Source organism: Salvia splendens, chromosome 5 (assembly GCF_004379255.2).
Source record: "Salvia splendens isolate huo1 chromosome 5, SspV2, whole genome shotgun sequence".
Taxonomy (NCBI): Eukaryota; Viridiplantae; Streptophyta; class Magnoliopsida; order Lamiales; family Lamiaceae; genus Salvia; species Salvia splendens.
The window spans coordinates 6,709,157-6,726,318 of NC_056036.1; the positions used below are offsets into that span (position 1 = coordinate 6,709,157).

The 17,162-nt window shown below is 36.9% G+C and overlaps 2 protein-coding genes across 5 annotated transcripts; one reads left to right on the forward strand and one right to left on the reverse strand.

Moving 5' to 3' along the window:
* Positions 1-751: 751 nt before the first annotated feature.
* On the forward strand, positions 752-3,462 carry LOC121804916 (NADH dehydrogenase [ubiquinone] iron-sulfur protein 7, mitochondrial-like). The gene is made up of 2 exons (XM_042204627.1): positions 752-1,295; positions 2,910-3,462. The coding sequence occupies exons 1-2, from the start codon at positions 880-882 to the stop codon at positions 3,142-3,144; spliced, it is 651 nt and encodes a 216-aa protein (XP_042060561.1). The 5' UTR covers positions 752-879; the 3' UTR covers positions 3,145-3,462.
* Positions 3,463-3,643: 181 nt separating this feature from the next.
* Positions 3,644-7,186, reverse strand: LOC121804915 (homeobox protein ATH1-like). Of its 4 annotated transcripts, none has more exons than XM_042204626.1 (5): positions 6,886-7,186; positions 4,675-5,629; positions 4,235-4,587; positions 4,076-4,136; positions 3,644-3,929 (listed from the first exon to the last, which is right to left on the reverse strand). In XM_042204626.1, the coding sequence occupies exons 2-5, from the start codon at positions 5,611-5,613 to the stop codon at positions 3,765-3,767; spliced, it is 1,518 nt and encodes a 505-aa protein (XP_042060560.1). In that variant the 5' UTR covers positions 5,614-5,629; positions 6,886-7,186; the 3' UTR covers positions 3,644-3,764. The 4 variants fall into 4 exon arrangements, with proteins under 4 accessions (XP_042060560.1, XP_042060559.1, XP_042060558.1 ...); XM_042204625.1 differs by having other exon boundaries at positions 4,675-5,626; positions 6,129-7,186; XM_042204624.1 differs by having other exon boundaries at positions 6,129-7,186.
* Between the last annotated feature and the right edge of the window lie 9,976 nt (positions 7,187-17,162).

The following is a 17,162-nucleotide window of genomic DNA, read 5'->3' on the forward strand; positions in this document are numbered from 1 at the left end:
AGTATTGGTTAAGAAGCATGATACGAAGTTGGGGAAACTAAATAGGTGATGAACAAATATATTTAATATAAGCCAAATCATCTCAGGGATTTCGGAAAAGAAGTACTCCCATGTCCAATAAAAATATATCCACTTTCTAGAAATTAATGTCATGCTGGAAATATTTCTGAAACTGTTGATAAACACTCACCGGATGAAATCTTTGCAGATGTCAGTGATTTGCTTGAAGAGCGTTGGAAGAAAAGTATATTCTGATTGAAATAGACAAAGAATTGAAAGAGCGTTGGAAGAAAAGGGCATCAAGGAGATAAAATTTCTATTTTGGATTCATTAATAGAGGTAGATTGCAATCCGATGAATTTGGAAAGATACATATCAGCTCTTTTTTATGTTGAATCTGTCGGGCCAAGGTGGGCTATAGAGAAAAACAAGGACTTGTAAAGCACTTGAGATCACGTATGCCATTTCCTACTCCATAAGAAATGGCATATGTGATCCTCATTAATCTTTCTCGTCGCAATTTCCAATTCTCTTTCATGGCCCGTAATACCTAGATATAGATATGTATCTATACATTTCTGAATGTTTTGTATTATACAAGTAATTACAAAGTTTTATTTTGCCAGCATGCCATAAGTATAGAAGAATTAAAGAATTGAGATTTAAATTTTATATGGTTATTTTGATCAATTCATAAATGTAGCACTCCTATTATTTTTATATAAAAAAGAAAACAAAAACACATATTCTTAAAAATTCACGTATATCAACGAATTTAATCCTAGATTTAATCCCTGAAATTTCTCAAATCCATCTTCCTCAATTTATTTCTATACATATTCAAATCGGAAGAACGGGTGCACCAAGGAAAGGGGAAAAATGGCTCAATTAGCAAGAAATGCAGCTCGTCTACTCCCTCGGACGGCGCCGTTTAACCACCGCGCAGCCCTAGCTTCGATCCACACCACCACCCCCGCTCTCGCCGCAGCTTCCTCCTCCACGCCGACGCCGTACTCGCCCTCCCTCCCACCGACGGGCTCCTCGCCCCCGGGGATGTCCAAGGCGGCGGAATTCGTGATCTCGAAGGTCGATGATCTCATGAACTATGTCCGCCGCGGCTCCATCTGGCCGATGACGTTCGGCCTGGCCTGCTGCGCCGTGGAGATGATGCACACCGGCGCCGCGCGCTACGATTTGGATCGCTTTGGGATTATATTCCGGCCGAGCCCTAGGCAGTCCGATTGCATGATTGTCGCCGGCACTCTCACCAATAAAATGGCCCCTGCGCTCCGCAAGTAAGGTTTCTGTGATCGAAGGGGTTTCCCCCAATTTAATTGGCGAAACATTTGATATGTTCGTGTATATGCGTTTTGCTGACATGCTATTACTTTTTCTTTTTATTGATGTTGCTAAGTTTGATTCATGATTGTTAATACGGATTTAGCTATTTTCTGCGTCTACACCATTTCCCCTTTCCGAGTTTGTTGAAGTAATGACCTTAAATCGCCTCTATAGTCAGCGATACCCATTGCATAGCTCTATTGATTATGAGGAGATGTGGATTATCACTGTTTATTTTGCACAAAGCTTGTTCCAAGAAAATGGTGATGTTTGTAATAGACCCAGGAAAGTTGGAACTTGTTTAGTTTTGGGGGATTAAGTTGTGAATAGCACTTAATCAAAAACTCTCTGGGTAAATCTCACATGTTGTGCCGTTCTCTTAATGTGGTTCAGAGAAGTGAAAAATATTTTGAAAATACTGCATTCTGTTTTTAAGCAATATAATGGATTGCAAAAGGCATGGAGCAGTGCTTTTGCAAGAAATGGGGGATAGTATATGTTGCAAGGTGGCAGTTAGTAGCAATGGAATACATTTGACTGTTAGATGAATCTAATATTTTATCTATATCCGTTGGTTGATGCTAGTATTTGGTCACTTAGGACGTAGGTTTCTTTGCTTTGATATTAAGGATGATATAATCTTTAGGGGGATGGGGGCAGCTCACGCTCCGCTTGAAGTTGGAACTCTATTCGTCATCTTCTTTCCCTTTGTATATTTACATGATATTGGATTGACCCTTTTCGTTTGGTTAATGGGTTGGGAGCTGTCTGATATTTTATCTGATTTGTGCAGTGCCTCTAGTATATATCTCTGTTACACTCTAACTAAGTGCTCAAAGAGTGCTGTGGGGACCTTATTAGGCTATTTAGAACCCTAAGATCCTATGTCTTATTTGACTTCTCAACTTTCAAGGCTGATTCAACACCTGTAAAGGTTTTGCATCCTCAACCCGAAGACTCATGATTTAGGACCACCCATTACTCCATCCCATAGATTGCAAATTATTTTGTTAAGTTGTTATTTTAGTTTTACAGAAAACTGGTTATCAAATTGGAATGTTGGATGTTATGGAGTGATGATTGGGTACGAGCTGCATGACTAAAATATGATGGCTTCGCCCACATAGGTTCAAATCCAACATGTGGAATTTTTAATACAAGCCTATGCCACAGGTGATCTTGATCGATGCTGCTCGAGCTGGCTCAAGCTTCAGTCATGTGACTTAAGCCCTTTTGAGTCTAAGGCATCGCTCACTTTGAGTTAGTCTTAAGAGTTAAGACTTGTCACGGTCAGGCAGTTACACATTCAAAACTCAACCATTCTAGTCTTGAGACCTATTTCGACCCAAATAGGATCAGCGGTCTTATTACAAAAATAATCAGTCTAAATCTTCTTATAATTACACTCTCTTGTCCTGCGTGATTAGAGATGTGCAGTTATGTTGAACTTTTGATATATGGTCTATTTTCTGCATATCTTAATTTTTGTTGAGTGTGATATACTCGATGGTGTCTTATAATTGTAAAGATTAAAATCTATTGGCCACTTGTGCTAATTGTCCATACAGAGTCTATGACCAGATGCCTGAGCCACGGTGGGTAATCTCTATGGGAAGCTGTGCAAACGGTGGTGGTTACTACCACTACTCGTACTCTGTTGTCCGAGGTTGTGATAGGATTGTCCCCGTTGACATCTACGTACCTGGCTGTCCACCCACTGCCGAGGCCCTCCTCTATGGACTACTCCAGCTGCAGAAGAAGATCAACAGGCGTAGAGATTTCTATCACTGGTGGACCAAATAAGCACACAGCTTCAGTTTGCATCTGTGGATGCGGGCTTGTGCAAGGTTATATGGAATCAATTGTAGCTTTCTCGAAAATAAATTCCATCGCGAGGGAGAGACGTAATCAGGTGTCACCGGTATCTGTTCCCTTGCTAAAACTCACTTTTTACTTTTTAAAGTTGTTTGGGATTTATACTCTTTTGTGATATACGTCAACAACTAGTGAGAACCTTCATTGGTCGTGTCTGTACTCTGTATTAATTTCAAGTAAGAATACTTCATTATGTGTCATTTAATTTGATACACATTGAAAATTGAGCATTGCTTTTAACTTTAAGAAAGGTGTGAAAGTCTCATGAATGTATGATGAATATGTATATTCTTTCAATCCTTCAATTATAACATCACTTTCATCAAGAATTGCATTCCCATACATTGGAGAGAATGGATTATACAAAACACTTCCAAATATCCAATTTTCTTGATTTTCACCTGGATCCCATTTTGGAGTTTCAGTATACGTTGTAATGATATATCACCATACAATATAATGCAATGATTATAAAGCAGGAAATGCTCAGAGCATTGTGACAAGAAATACATATAAAATACACATATATATATAAATATACACCTTTATCAATCCCTTGTAAATCTCCTAGTTTCAAAGCGCATTTGGTTTCTGTGGTTGCCTTCCATTTCTTCGTCTTCCTCCCGTCCTTTTCTTCTGTTCATTTCTGCACACATTTCCTCTATCATTGGCTTCCATAGCCGGACACGAGCGTTTATAAACCAGTTCGACACCTGCAGAGATAGTATAGTAAACGAGTCGAGCTTGAACTCTGAACACGAGAGCTTACGTCCAAATGAAGTCAACAATTATCCAGATTTAGATTCTGTACTCCAGATTTGAAAAGGCTTAACTTCAATATGTAGGAGCTTTTCCATACCTGATTCCTAGTTAGGCCACTTTTCAAAGCAAGCAAGTGCTTCTCCGAGTCCTTTGGATACCTGCAAAATCAAGACATACATGGGTGTTGTGGTCAGATTTCCGATGGAATTCGCCTATATAAGTGAAGTAGGACCATAGGCAAGAAAACGGGTGTTACGGGTGGAGGAAGTTCTGAAACATCCATGTCCTCAAAACGGAGACAGATGTTTCCGGGAGGCCTCGTTGAGGCCTCCACAGTTGATGATCTCTCTTGCTAAGCTGCTGCAGAGCCCATTGCTTCTGGATGAAGCATGCCTCGAATGACTTGTTTTCTCGCGTTACTCCCTCCTTGAGATGAGCTCCGATTGCAAGAATGTGGTTGCTGATCCTCTCCCGGAGGCTCTTGTACATGAACGAGATTGTGGGAAGAGCAAAACGAGCGTGCAGATTAGGTTCTAGCTCCGTCACAGCATGAAATGCAGAGGTGACCGTGTGGATTTCATCGAGGCATTGGCTGTATTGGTCATCAACCTGAAGACGAAACAAGAGAATATAAACATTTTTAAAGACTATACACAATGGAATCAATATAATGGGGCTAAGTAGGTATGTATATACCATTTGCAGTAGAGATAGGAGATGCTTTCTCTTTGCTTCTAGGCTTGTTTCTTGCATTTGAAACACAAACGCTTGATCCACTTCAATCTCGTTGGAGGAGCTTATTGAAGAATACGAGACGTTTATTCCAACATCTTCGATGTTCTCTAGTGCATAGCAAGCTATTGCAGCGAGTATTTCTTGCAGGGCCTCGAGAAACCTTGATCCTGACAGAAATGGTGGAAGTTGGAGAGGTTTGGAGCCTGATGATTGGTTCTTGCTGCTGGAAGAAGTATGCTCGGGCAACGAGTAGCTAGTCACACCATTGGAGCAGCATATCTCCAAGCACTGCTCCTGTGGTGTTGAGTGCCCCTGTAGAATGGAAGGCTTTGATGTCACGAGACTCAGAGATAGCTTGTTGCTATACTGAGACGAGTCTTGGCTGTGGGAACCGAACCCTACTTGCTCCATCACCGGCCATTCCCTTGAGTTGCAGCTACGAGCTGGTTGGGCCGGTGGTGGGAGGCTAGTTCTTCCAACTACCATCCCAGTGAGCTCAGGAGCGAAAGGTAGGCCTCCGTAGCCATGGGGTATTGGATCGAGGGAGGGACCGACGGCATCTAGGCCGTTCATCACAGCACTATATCTCATGTTTTGAGGACATCCCCGAATTGCAACCTTTTCCTGATGATTGTCAATGGAGGTATAAGGGAAGGTGCCAATGGATAGATTAGGGAGAGGAATGGCCTCTAAAAACCGATCAGCCCCATGGAACGGGCTGATTTGGGGGAACGAGGAGAAACTCATGGCTCGGTTTGCTGATAGGATATTATTGGGACAGAGAGCATCGCTTGCTGTGGCAACACGACTCGTTAGCTGGCCAGAAAGCTTGTTCATGGCATCTCCGACTATGTAAGTCGGAGGCAGCCCGAATCCGCCAACAGTTTCATCTGTTTGCATATTGATAAGGCCACTTCTTTCCAACATAACACGCAAGAGAAAGAGAAATGCAAAAATGTTAGATATATCAAACATTAGTTTTGAGGAAGCAATTTCAAAAATTTTAAACCGAATGTGAATAGCAATATAGCTTCATTAAACAAACACAAGCCAGTGTCAACATTTCTATGCTGATATATCAAACTACAATATTAAATATTCTAATGCTATAGAAATTTCAAACATTAGTTTTGAAGAAGCATTTCTAGAATTCAAGACAAAAACTAAAACCAAAACTGGAAATGTCAAATAGCATCATTGCAGAAGCATGTACAAAACAGGCATTATAATCAAGCACAATATCTGCTTTTTCCACTCTCAACAAGCATGTACATGTAACTATGTATGAAAAAAAAAGCATATAGGTAAGAAATCAATTAAGTAGAAGTTAGAACAAAAGCTCAACCACACACACGAAAAAATAGCAATCCAAATATGATTTCATGACAACAAGAAAAGGCAATAGTAAGACAAACCTGTTATCTTCGAAGAGGAATTATTGCAAGAACAGATGGCAGTGTGTTTGCTAAAAAAATACTACTACAAGGTTTTCAGAGAAATACTACTATAGTAGTATGATTTTTTAATAGGTGGGTGTAAGAAGCAGACATAAAAATGGAAGCTTTGAAGTTTGATTTCTACACTGATCAGTTCCTCCCTCAAATAATGTAAATTTGCAGAAGAATTTAAAAAGAAAAAAGAACACCTGAAAATCTTTTAAGTCCAAGCTTTTTTACCCTTTTACCTTTTTACGAGAAAGATTAAAGTAGTAGAATAAGCTAAAATAACCATGAGAAAAGAACAGAATATCTCTTGCAGTAAAAAAACAAAAGAGAAAGAGTAGTACTTCAAACTTCAAATTTCAGACTTCACAAAACCCCACCAACAAAAACACAATGTAGCAAAGAATAAAAAGATGCCCAAAAAGTGAGCTGTTTTTGCTTGCATGAAGAAGAGAAAAAAAGAACCCAAATTTCAAGAAACTGGTAAATTTCAGAGATTCAGAGAAAACCCATATCTAAGAAAAAAGTGAGTTGCTTTTTCTTGCAAAAGAGTGATTAAACCGCTAGATATTATGATTATCATATTTTGAAGGGTGAAAACACAAAGGGTCATAGAAATTCAAGTACAAAATGCATTCTCAAAAGCAAGAAAAAATGGGCATCTCTGCAAAGGATTAAATGAATCAAGAGAGAGGAGAGTAGAGTAGTATAGTATGTATAGTAGTATTACTGTTTGGTGTTTCAGTTCCACTCATTTCTCCTTGCAGCCTTTTGAGGGCCCATAGCTCTCTTTCTCTCTCTTGATTTCAAGCAATGATCACCAAAAACAAAATATGTGGATTCTCTCTCTCTGTGTGAATCTGTGATGAAGCAGCTTTGTGCATGGCAGGATTGCCATGGAGTAAATAAAGGGGATTGCTTTTTTAACCATTGCAAGAGAGAGAGGTGATGAGAAAGGAGAGACATAGCTTTTTGTAACTGAATTGAACCACTAAATGGTTATGGAAATTGGATGGGAGAATGAATACTATTGCACCACTAGTCTACTTTTAGTCCTCTCTCTTGAAATGGGATTATGTATACTGTAATGACTAATGATGATGCAACTTAAATTGCATATCTTTGACAAAATTTTATCTCTGTACGTGTAATAACAATACCTCCTTGCCTTTTCTATTTTCTGCTAATATTTTTTTATATGGATGGAAAAAAGCAAAATAATGGAATAGGAGTAATTAATAAGGTGTAAGAAATGTAGATGAAATAATTGTGAATTGCATGGCTTCAAAAAGGAAGAAATAATGTGATAAGATTCTGAAGTCGTCTGGTCGGATTCTAGAATATTCCGAACATCTTTTTTGAATAGAGAATTCTAGGTAGAAATTTTAATCTATACATATAAGGAGAGTTTTGTCAAAATGTACCAGAATGCCATTTTATTTTAAAAATTATATTAATGTTAAAAAATAATAAAAACTATATGATGGTTAAAAACGTGTGATTAAAAGGGCCTATAAATTTTGCAGTTACATAAAACAACAAATGTGTGATTAAAAGGGCCTATAAATTTTGCAATTACATCAGCAACGTGATATGAAAAAAAATGGACATTAGGATGACTAAAAGCCATTCATAGAATTCCAAACGTTAAAAATCTTCTATAAATTTGAATTCCTTTAATTAAAAGTATAATTTCAATGAAGAAATTTTCCAAGTTGTATATCATCACCCCATCGCCTTTATGATTTTATTTGTAGGTAATGAATTGTATTCTCTATCAGTTTTATGATTTACATGTTTTCTAAACTATGTTATGTTATCTTTTATGTTTATCTTATTTTAGTTCTTCTCTTTATTTTTGGTAAAATATTTTTAGTACTATTTTATTGCGGATAATATAGAATAAAGATGGAACTGTTTTAAATATATCACCATTTTTTGCAGCATCATGTAACCTTAATTTTGCATCTAACACTTGCCTGTCACAAGAAAGTGAAAAGAAAAGGTGAGAAGAGCCACATAGTAAGAGCATCTCTAAGGGGAAAGGTAAATGGAGAGGTAAACTAATATAACTACCATATTTATCTTTTTTTTAATGAAAAATCATTCTCCAATGGGAGAGGTATTTGAGAAGGTATTATACTTTTTCTCAATTTGAAGAGGTATCTTTACCTTCCCATCAATGGAGAGGTAAAATCTTATAACTACCATATTTGCCTTCTTTTCATGAAAAACCATTTTCCAAGGGGAAAGGTATTTGAGAAGGTATTACACTTTATATTTTTTAATACATTTTGTATTATTATTTTATTTTTAAAAATTAATTTACCTTTCTATATACATTTTCACTTTATAACGCGTTACTTTTTAGAAGAGTATATTTCTCTTTTTTAAGAATGTAAATATATAATATACATTTTTTATATACCTTCTCCCCTTGGAGATGCTCTAAGTTCAACTAACAATACCTTAACAAAAGATTAGTGAATCGTATGTTATTTTCTAACAAATCTACACCACAATAGGACACCACAACATATTACTTTGAAAAGAGTAGATATTAACTATATTGGTTTGAAAAGGGTAGATATTAGTATTTGGTAAGATATGGTTAGAAAAGAGCTTTGGAGGTCACCTGGTCTTCGTTTGACGAGTGGGGTTTGCAGCAATAAACAAAAGAATTTGTAATTTGTGGAGTTATATGAGAGAGTATTAGGTTTAGGTTCGTAATTAGGGTGTATAAGAGAGGTGGTGGTATGGTCTTATGATGGTGCGATTGGGCGTCGTGTTTTGCAATTGGGGAGGCGTCGTGAATAAAACTATAACCCGTGAATTAACATTTTTTGGTGGTATGAAGACCTAAATATTTTTTGTAAATAATTTGTCCCATTAAAATTAAAATTAAAATTAAAATTAAAATTGTAAATAAAATGCGTGCTCATAATTTGAGTTTTTTCTTCATTAATAGTAATACTTATTTTCATAAAGTACTTATATTAGTATTAGAGTGTGAATAAATGGTACTCCCCCGTCCCATAATAGATGTCACACTTTCCTTTTTAGTTTGTCACACAAAAGATGTCACATTTCTTCTTTTGAAAAAAGTTCTCTCACATCAATTATAAAATTATATTTTCTCTCACCACTTAATACACAAAATAACATCTCCTAAAATCTCGTGCCATCTCTCAAGTGTGACGTCTACTATGGGACGGAGTGAGTAGTATAATGTCATTTGCTGTAATTTTTTGCCTATCCTCTATTTTTAATATTGTTTGCAAGGAAATTTTTTAAACTTATAAACTATTCTTTTATTATTATCATATGAAATTATATTTATTTATTAATTGTGTAATTCACCATTTAATTCTCTATGATCAAGATTTAGATGTTTTGAGTATTACTATAAGTTATTAATTAATTATTTTATATTTATGGTGTTTCAGTATTAAATTAGATAGGTTATTGTATTATAGTTGTTCTACATATAGTATATTTAAAATAAATTAAATATATCTTCATGTACACGTTACTATTATTTCAACTAAGATGTAGTACTCCACTAAATAGAAGTAAAATTTCTTCTAATAACTAGGGGAAGTGAAAAGATTTAATACTATTAGAGAGTGAAAAGTGAAGATGGTCATGAAACATTATTTGGACTATAAAAATTTATTGCATTTAAGTGCTCTAAATCCACCCACTCACATATAATGTTTCATTCGATTTACAGCGAAACTATGTCTCAATTTTATGTAATTTTCTGTCTTTTCAAAATAATTGGTTTAACTTGTGGTTAAGGATTTTTTTTTGTTTTGGTCTATTAATATCGTATATTGTTTGGCAACAACAAATACACTCTTTCAACTCAAATTTTCCATCAGTATTCACTCTATTCATTAGATTATCATGTTAATGTATTTGTTGTAGGTGAAGATTTTTTTGTCTATTAATATATATATATATATATATATATATGTAGTTTTATTTATTATTTTTAATTATTGTGTTTTACGTACAGTTTCAAATTTTTGTTCACAATAATTTAATAAGTATTATATACATATTTTTAAGGAAAATACAATGTACCGTGCATCGCACGAGTGTGATGCTAGTTTAAATAGAATGAATCATTTATTTTTGGGATATTGGCACCTAATAACATGGAACTTTCAAAAAGTTGGGTTTTTCCCATGAACTTTGAAATTGACAAATAATATCACGAACTTTACCATGAGTTTGTTATTTCCACCAATGAAAAAATTCTGGCAAATAATATCATTTTTTTCGTAATTTCTCGACAACAACTTTAGAGTTTCAAGATTTTCAATCTTTGAGAATAGTTTTTCTTGAAGCACACCCTCCAAATTTGTTCTTCAATCTATTAATATAGCCAAAAAATTTTCATTAGTGGGAAATAACAAACTCGGGGTAAAGTTCGTGATATTATTTGTCAATTTCAAATTTCGTGGGAAAAACCCAACTTTTTGAAAGTTACGTGATATTAGATGCCAATATCCCTTTATTTTTTAATGCTACTCTTTGTTTTTATTTAATTGTGTTCATTAGTTATCAAATCTTTGCTATCCATATAGTATTTGATGTCTCAATTGCAATACATAGATAATAAACTGTTAGTCTACATGGATACGACACTAGTGTTTAACTTTGGCTTTATATTTAGTAAAACTATCCACTCTGTATTCTTATTTTAGGACGTGTTTGATTTGCTAGATAGATGCAGATAGTGCTCTTTAGTTGGGTTCATCAAGAGTTTGGTTTGGAGGTACAATAAATGGATGGCCCGCCGATAAGACCTAGGCTAGTTGAATGGGCGTCTGCCCTAATTGCTACGTTAGTTATCAGCCTTGTGTACAATGACTCAGTTAAGAAGTGCAAATTACCAGTATACACCCCTACCTTTGTTACACCTCTCTCACATTGTCTGCACTGAATATTTCTTACGACAACATTTTCCGAAGAGAGGTTAAGCGCAACGGTGCCTGAAAACGAATTATTTGCAAGTTGAGGTGCCCCCTGTTCCTGAACCGGTGGTTTCCGAACTGGCGGTTTTTTACGGTTTTTCACGGTTCCAAACAGTCGGTTTTTCGCGGTACCGGTTTGGAACCGCCTGGAACCAACGGTTCTAACACTGTTTCAGTTCGAAAATTTTTGAACCTGAACCGAACCACGGTTCAAAAATCGACGATTTCGGTTAGAGTAAATTCTCACTGTTTCGGTTCGGAACCGTAACCGTCAATTACGATTTTGGTTTTAACCGCCGGTTCAGTAAACCTTGGGCAATTTATTTGCAAGGTAGTACTATGGAAAATGGAGGTGGGGCATTTGCCCCATCTGATTATATACACTACCTCCGTCCTTGGTTACATAGGTTTTGGGCTTTGTCACAATTGCCCAAAATATCTATTATAAATGCGTTACATTACATGTTACATATGTTTTGGGCTCTGTCACAATTATTTGGGATGCAGTCCAAAAAAGTAATTTTTTCAAATAAATTGCTTATAAAATTAAAACTTTTCCTTTGGCAAATTATTTAAATCACAATTACCACGTGTTACAAATGTTACTTTCGAAAAATTTTCCATCTTTTTTGTCAAAGCATCAACCATTTATCATCAATTCATCATACACACTAGAGACATTTGTTATACGATACAAAACGTTCATATCAAATTAAAAAAGTGAACTACAAAAACAATTCATGGACTATATGTTTATCTCATTCTTAGTCCCTGAACTTTCAAAATATCCCCAGACAACCCTGGACTAAGCGTTTATCTCGAAAATGATATTTTTTCACTGTTTTGGGTCGAAAATACCATTTTGGGGGTTTGTGCAATTTGATCTTTTTACACTTTTAACATTTTAAATCTGATATTATTTTAGTGACGTACTAAATCTGATATTATTTCAGTGACGTACTAAATCTGATATTATTTCAAAATTATCATTCTTCTTCCCTTTTGCCATCCTTCACTAATACTTTGTTTCTTTAATTCAATATTAGATTTAATTTTATAAAATTAAATTTTAAAATTTAATTTTTAAATATCAATAAATTTTTTTAATTAAAACTATTAATTCATGGACACTATAAATATTGATTAAAACTATGAATTTTTGTTATTTAATATAATATTCAGCTGAATTGAAGAAGTACAGATTAATCAAGATGGAAAAATAAGAGCTATTCTATTTAGCCTTCGTTCGGTTGTTATAATTGCTTGTGATTAAATATTATGAAGTTGACTAAAAATTTGATACTACTAAAAATTTGATATAGGAGATTTTTTTTTGAAATTTTCTAGTTAGTTTTGATTGTTTTCAAATTAATAAACGAAATTATATTAGTCTTACATTAGATGCATATTTATCTCAGAATAAATCGTGTTATATGATCTATTCATGATTAAAACTATTAAATATTGATTAAAACTAAGGCGTCGTCGTACCTTATTGATTAAATATTAGACACTATTAAATATTGATTAAAACTATTAATTTATTATTTAATAGTGATTTTAATAATTAATAAAAATTCAATATTTAAAAATTGAAATTTAAACTTTAATTTTATAAAATTAAATATAATATTGAAATAAAGAAACAAAGTGAAGGATAGTAAAAGGGAAGAAGAATGATAATTTGGAAATAATATCAGATTTAGTACATCACTGAAATAATATCAGATTTAAAATGTTAAAAGTATAAAAAGACCAAATTGCCCAAACCATCCAAAACCCCCCAAAAGGGTATTTTCCACCCAAAACAGTGAAAAATGATACTTTTTGAGATAAACACTTAGTCCAGGGTTGTCTGAGGATATTTTGAAAGTCCAGGGACTAAGGACGAGATAAACGCATAGTCCAGGGACTATTTTTGTAGTTCACTCAATTAAAAAAGCCAAGTCAAAAAGATACAATGGAGATAGTAAAAAAAACTTAAAGTATACGATGAACTGTCATAGACTATAGAGTGTGATACAGTGAAACTAATCGAATTCTGGGGCTCGTTCACCTTCCTGGTTATAGGTAGAATTTGGTTCAATTCTAGGGTTTATTTGGTGTTCAAGGTTCTTGGTTCATTTGTGGGAAGCCCTAGAATTAAAAGTGAGCCAGCACTGTTCACTATAGAAATATGCATAATTGAATTCTTAAACTTTTGGTGGTATTTAAATCTGCATCGATTTACACACCAAGATATGAAGACAAATTTTCCATTTCACCCCTAAAATTTTCCCTTCCCGCAGCTGTCACTATGAGGAGTATTTAGTAAAATCACAATTATCAAAAGTCAAATTCATTATTTTAAACCACAAATCAAGACCCACCCACACTCATTTCTTGTTCATTGAACAACGAAATCAACTTTTCTAATTTTAGGCCAATCAATGCCAAATCCCATCATAATTCAAAATTCAACAATCCATATGAAAGAAAGTGAACATGCCCTCAATGGTCGTTTTAACTTACAACATAAGTACAAATAAGAGCTATGGTGATGAGTGGCTATTATCTCATAAGTCAATAATTTGAGCAAAATAGGTTTTGGGTCAAAAAGTCAATGTATCCTCATCTACTAAATCAAGCATACGGATTTTACATGTTGTTTCTTATTTTTTATTTCCATGTTTATGTTATTAAAAATATTAATCTGTAAACATGGGATGATGGGAAAACTAATTTGAATGATTTCTAGGGGTTTAAGTTACTAAAAATATTAATCTGTAAACATATGGGATGATGGGCAAACTAATTTGAATGATTTCTAAGTCCTAGGTATATCTTGAATGTATAGTAGGTTAATTCTGATTTTATGTTGTGCATAATTTGATATTTTGACGTGTTTATTGAGTATTGATAGAAAAAAACTTGAAAAAGGTAAGAGCATCCACAATAGTAAATAGGCCACCAAAGGCTAGCCACAACTCTTCTTGTCACATCATCAGCACTTAAAAACTCCTCATGCCACATCATTAGGACAAGCAAACTGGACAAGCAATAGGCTAGCCATAATAAACAAAATTATAAAAACAAAAAATTAACAATCACACAAAATACAAAATTAAATTTACGACACAGATACGGGAAAATTCAATAATATTATTACAATTTAAAAAAAGTACATTAATTAAAAAAAATTACATTAATTTAAAAAAACTCCTCTTCCACACACGAGCCCCCCGCCTCCGCCTCACTCCTTGCCGTCGTCGCCGCCGCCGCCGCCGCCGCTATCCGGGACCCCCAAATCTACGGCATCTGAGCCCGCGTCTGAGCCCCCCAACTGTGCCGCGGCGGCATCCAAATCGACCCGCATACTCACGAGCATTGAGTGAAGAAAACTCTTCTCCTCGGGGTCAGTTGCCGCCTTCCAGTCAGCTAAGATCTTGTACATCTGAGCCCGCGTTTGTTGACGCGTGAAGAAGGCGAGCTCGGCTGTCGACTTGGCAACAGGGGGATGCCGACTGGACCTCCTGGGACCCCTGGCGAGCCTGTTGCGCCCGCCTTTGACCAACCGGGCGAGTGCGGCGAGTAAACGCGGGAGGGGACGAGAACTCCTGAACATCCTCGGGGAGGTCGTGGGAACCGCCTCTGCTGCCGCCGCTGTAATCACCGGTATAGTTCAGTCACTGCTTCTTCGGCCAGCCAACATCGACACCTGCCTGAAACTTCTCGGAGTTCATCAGCACCTCATAGCAGTTCCAGTAGGTGAACTCCTTATAAAGCCTGGGCACGGGGAAGACTTTCTCCGCTATCCTCCTGCAGTCCTCGTCAGTTTGGCCACTGGTCTGCACGCAGAGGGCGTTGGTGTACAAGCCTGAAAATCGGGAGACCGCAGCCCTGATTCGGTCCCACCCTTTCCGGCACTCCTCCCCGCTGCGTGGCCTCCCCTCCGGGCAAAATGCCTTGTAGGTTGCTGCTATTTTAGCCCACAAGTTGACGATCCTCTGATTATTCGAGGCGAGGGGATCATCGCAAACACTCACCCACGCCTTGGACAGCGCGACGTTCTCCGCATCCGTCCACTTCCTCTGTGCCGGACTCTCGTCATCAGCCAGCTGCGACGACTCGCCGACCACCCTCTTGCCCTTGCCCTTCTTCTTCTTTGGCGCGCCCCGACCCCGCCCTACTCCCCCGTTTGAACGGGAGTGTCCGCATCCCCGAGATCTATCCCCAACTCCTCTAAGGAGAAAGTATCACACCCAGTGAACTGGGTCTCTGATGGGGTCGATGTGTGCGAAGAAGCAGTCAAAAAATCAAAACTGGGGCGATAAACGTTGTCCCCCCCCGGCGTCCCCTGCATCCCCGGCTGCCACCCCGACATCATCTGCATCCCGGGTACCCCCTGCCTGCCCGGCATCGCCAGCCCGCCCTGCATCCGCTGCCATCCCGGCATACTACCCCGGGATGCCATCCCGGGCATCATCTGCTGCTAAGGGTACATGTTGTAGTACCCGGCCATCGGACCCCATCCACTTCCCATGGGTACCGTGGGAGTTTGAGACCCGCTCATCGCTGGAGTAGACTCGTTTTTGTGCTCCATTTCGCATTGTTGCTCTTATATATAAATTAAGATAGAGAGAAAACTCGTTAAAACAAGTGGTGCGAATGAAAATGACGTGCAAATCGCGTATACATAGTGTTTCAAAAATTAAATAAAAAAATAAAAAATCGGCTGATCGATCGCTCGCCGATCAGGAGCCTGCAATGGCGGTCAGCCGATCGGCGAGCGCATCGGCCAGCGCCCGGGAATCGGCGTGCGCTCGCCGTTTTTCTCGCCGATTTGGCGCTCGCCTGCTGCAATGGTTCGGCGAGCGGACCAGCCAGCGTCTGAAATCGGCTAGCTGGTCCGCTCGCCGCCATTGTGGATGCTCTAAAGAAATGAAAAAGGGGAACATTTGGAGCCACTAGACGCGTCCAATGGTCCGCTGACTTCATGTCAGTGGTCGTCGAGTTCACCAGCTGTCAATGTGCAAGAGCTAGCAGCCCGCTTCAGAACGTGCCTAGACAGACATCACACCCAACGGTCCGCTAAGCAAGGGTCAGCGAACCCCGAGCCAAGACCTGGGAGACCCGAGAGCAGTCAGCGATCCGCTAAGAAATACTATATCAAGACAGAAAATAAACCCTGTTTCTAGCTTCTTCTTCGTTGCTTTTCTTGATTTTCTTTGTGAGTGGTAACTAGGGTATTGTAGTTGTCAATGTGCATTTGTGGTGTCGCATTTAATTAAAAGTTAGGGCCCCTTTTCTATAATGTTCATGATTCATTGAGCCCACAATATACTACCCAATTGTTCAGCATTATTGGATTCTACATATATGATACCATGTGAATTATTAAAATTAAGCTTGAAATTTGTGTCTTTTGTAAAATGATTTTAGACGTTATTAACATGATCCCCGTCGTTTTGAATCACAAGTAAAATAAAATCAATTATCGTACTCCTTTAAAATTAGAGCTACTTTTTAATTTTGACTCTATTGTACTGAAATTAGTGCAAAGTTAATGAAGATATATACCCTCCGTCCCATTAAAAATGCAACATTTGCTTTTCGGCACGGGATTTTATGTAGTGTTGTTTTGTGAGTGAATGAAGAGAGAGTAAAATAAGAGATAAGAAAAAGTAGAGAGAGTATTGTTTCCATTTTTAGAAACGTTTCATTTTTAATGGGACAGACCAAAAAGGAAAACGTTTCATTTCTAATGGGACAGAACTAAAAGCTTATATCCCATATTGAAAAATGAAAATAAAATATTGTATGATGTGACTAATAAAACAAAAAAGATAGTAAAACATTATGGAATATCAACATAAAGTCTTTTGTTACCCAATTTAAGCATGCGCCATTATGAAATTTAAATACGGAGTCTTAATCTTTTTAAAACATTTTTTATGAATAATATTTTTAAAATAATAAATAAATATAATTTTGGTTAAATTGATTCAATCGATCATGAATTAACCGATCAGTTTTGCCGGTT

Bases quoted from the DNA above. Each gene is read 5' to 3' on its own strand.
- LOC121804916 (XM_042204627.1), top strand. From the start codon at position 880: ATGGCTCAATTAGCAAGAAATGCAGCTCGTCTACTCCCTCGGACGGCG. The intron at 1,296-2,909 runs GTAAGGTTTCTG...TTGTCCATACAG, and splicing joins ATGGCCCCTGCGCTCCGCAA to AGTCTATGACCAGATGCCTG.
- LOC121804915 (XM_042204623.1), bottom strand. From the start codon at position 5,688: ATGTTTGATATATCTAACATTTTTGCATTTCTCTTTCTCTTGCGTGTT. The intron at 4,588-4,674 runs GTATATACATAC...TTTCGTCTTCAG, and splicing joins TCCTATCTCTACTGCAAATG to GTTGATGACCAATACAGCCA. The intron at 3,930-4,075 runs GTATGGAAAAGC...CTATCTCTGCAG, and splicing joins GTGGCCTAACTAGGAATCAG to GTGTCGAACTGGTTTATAAA.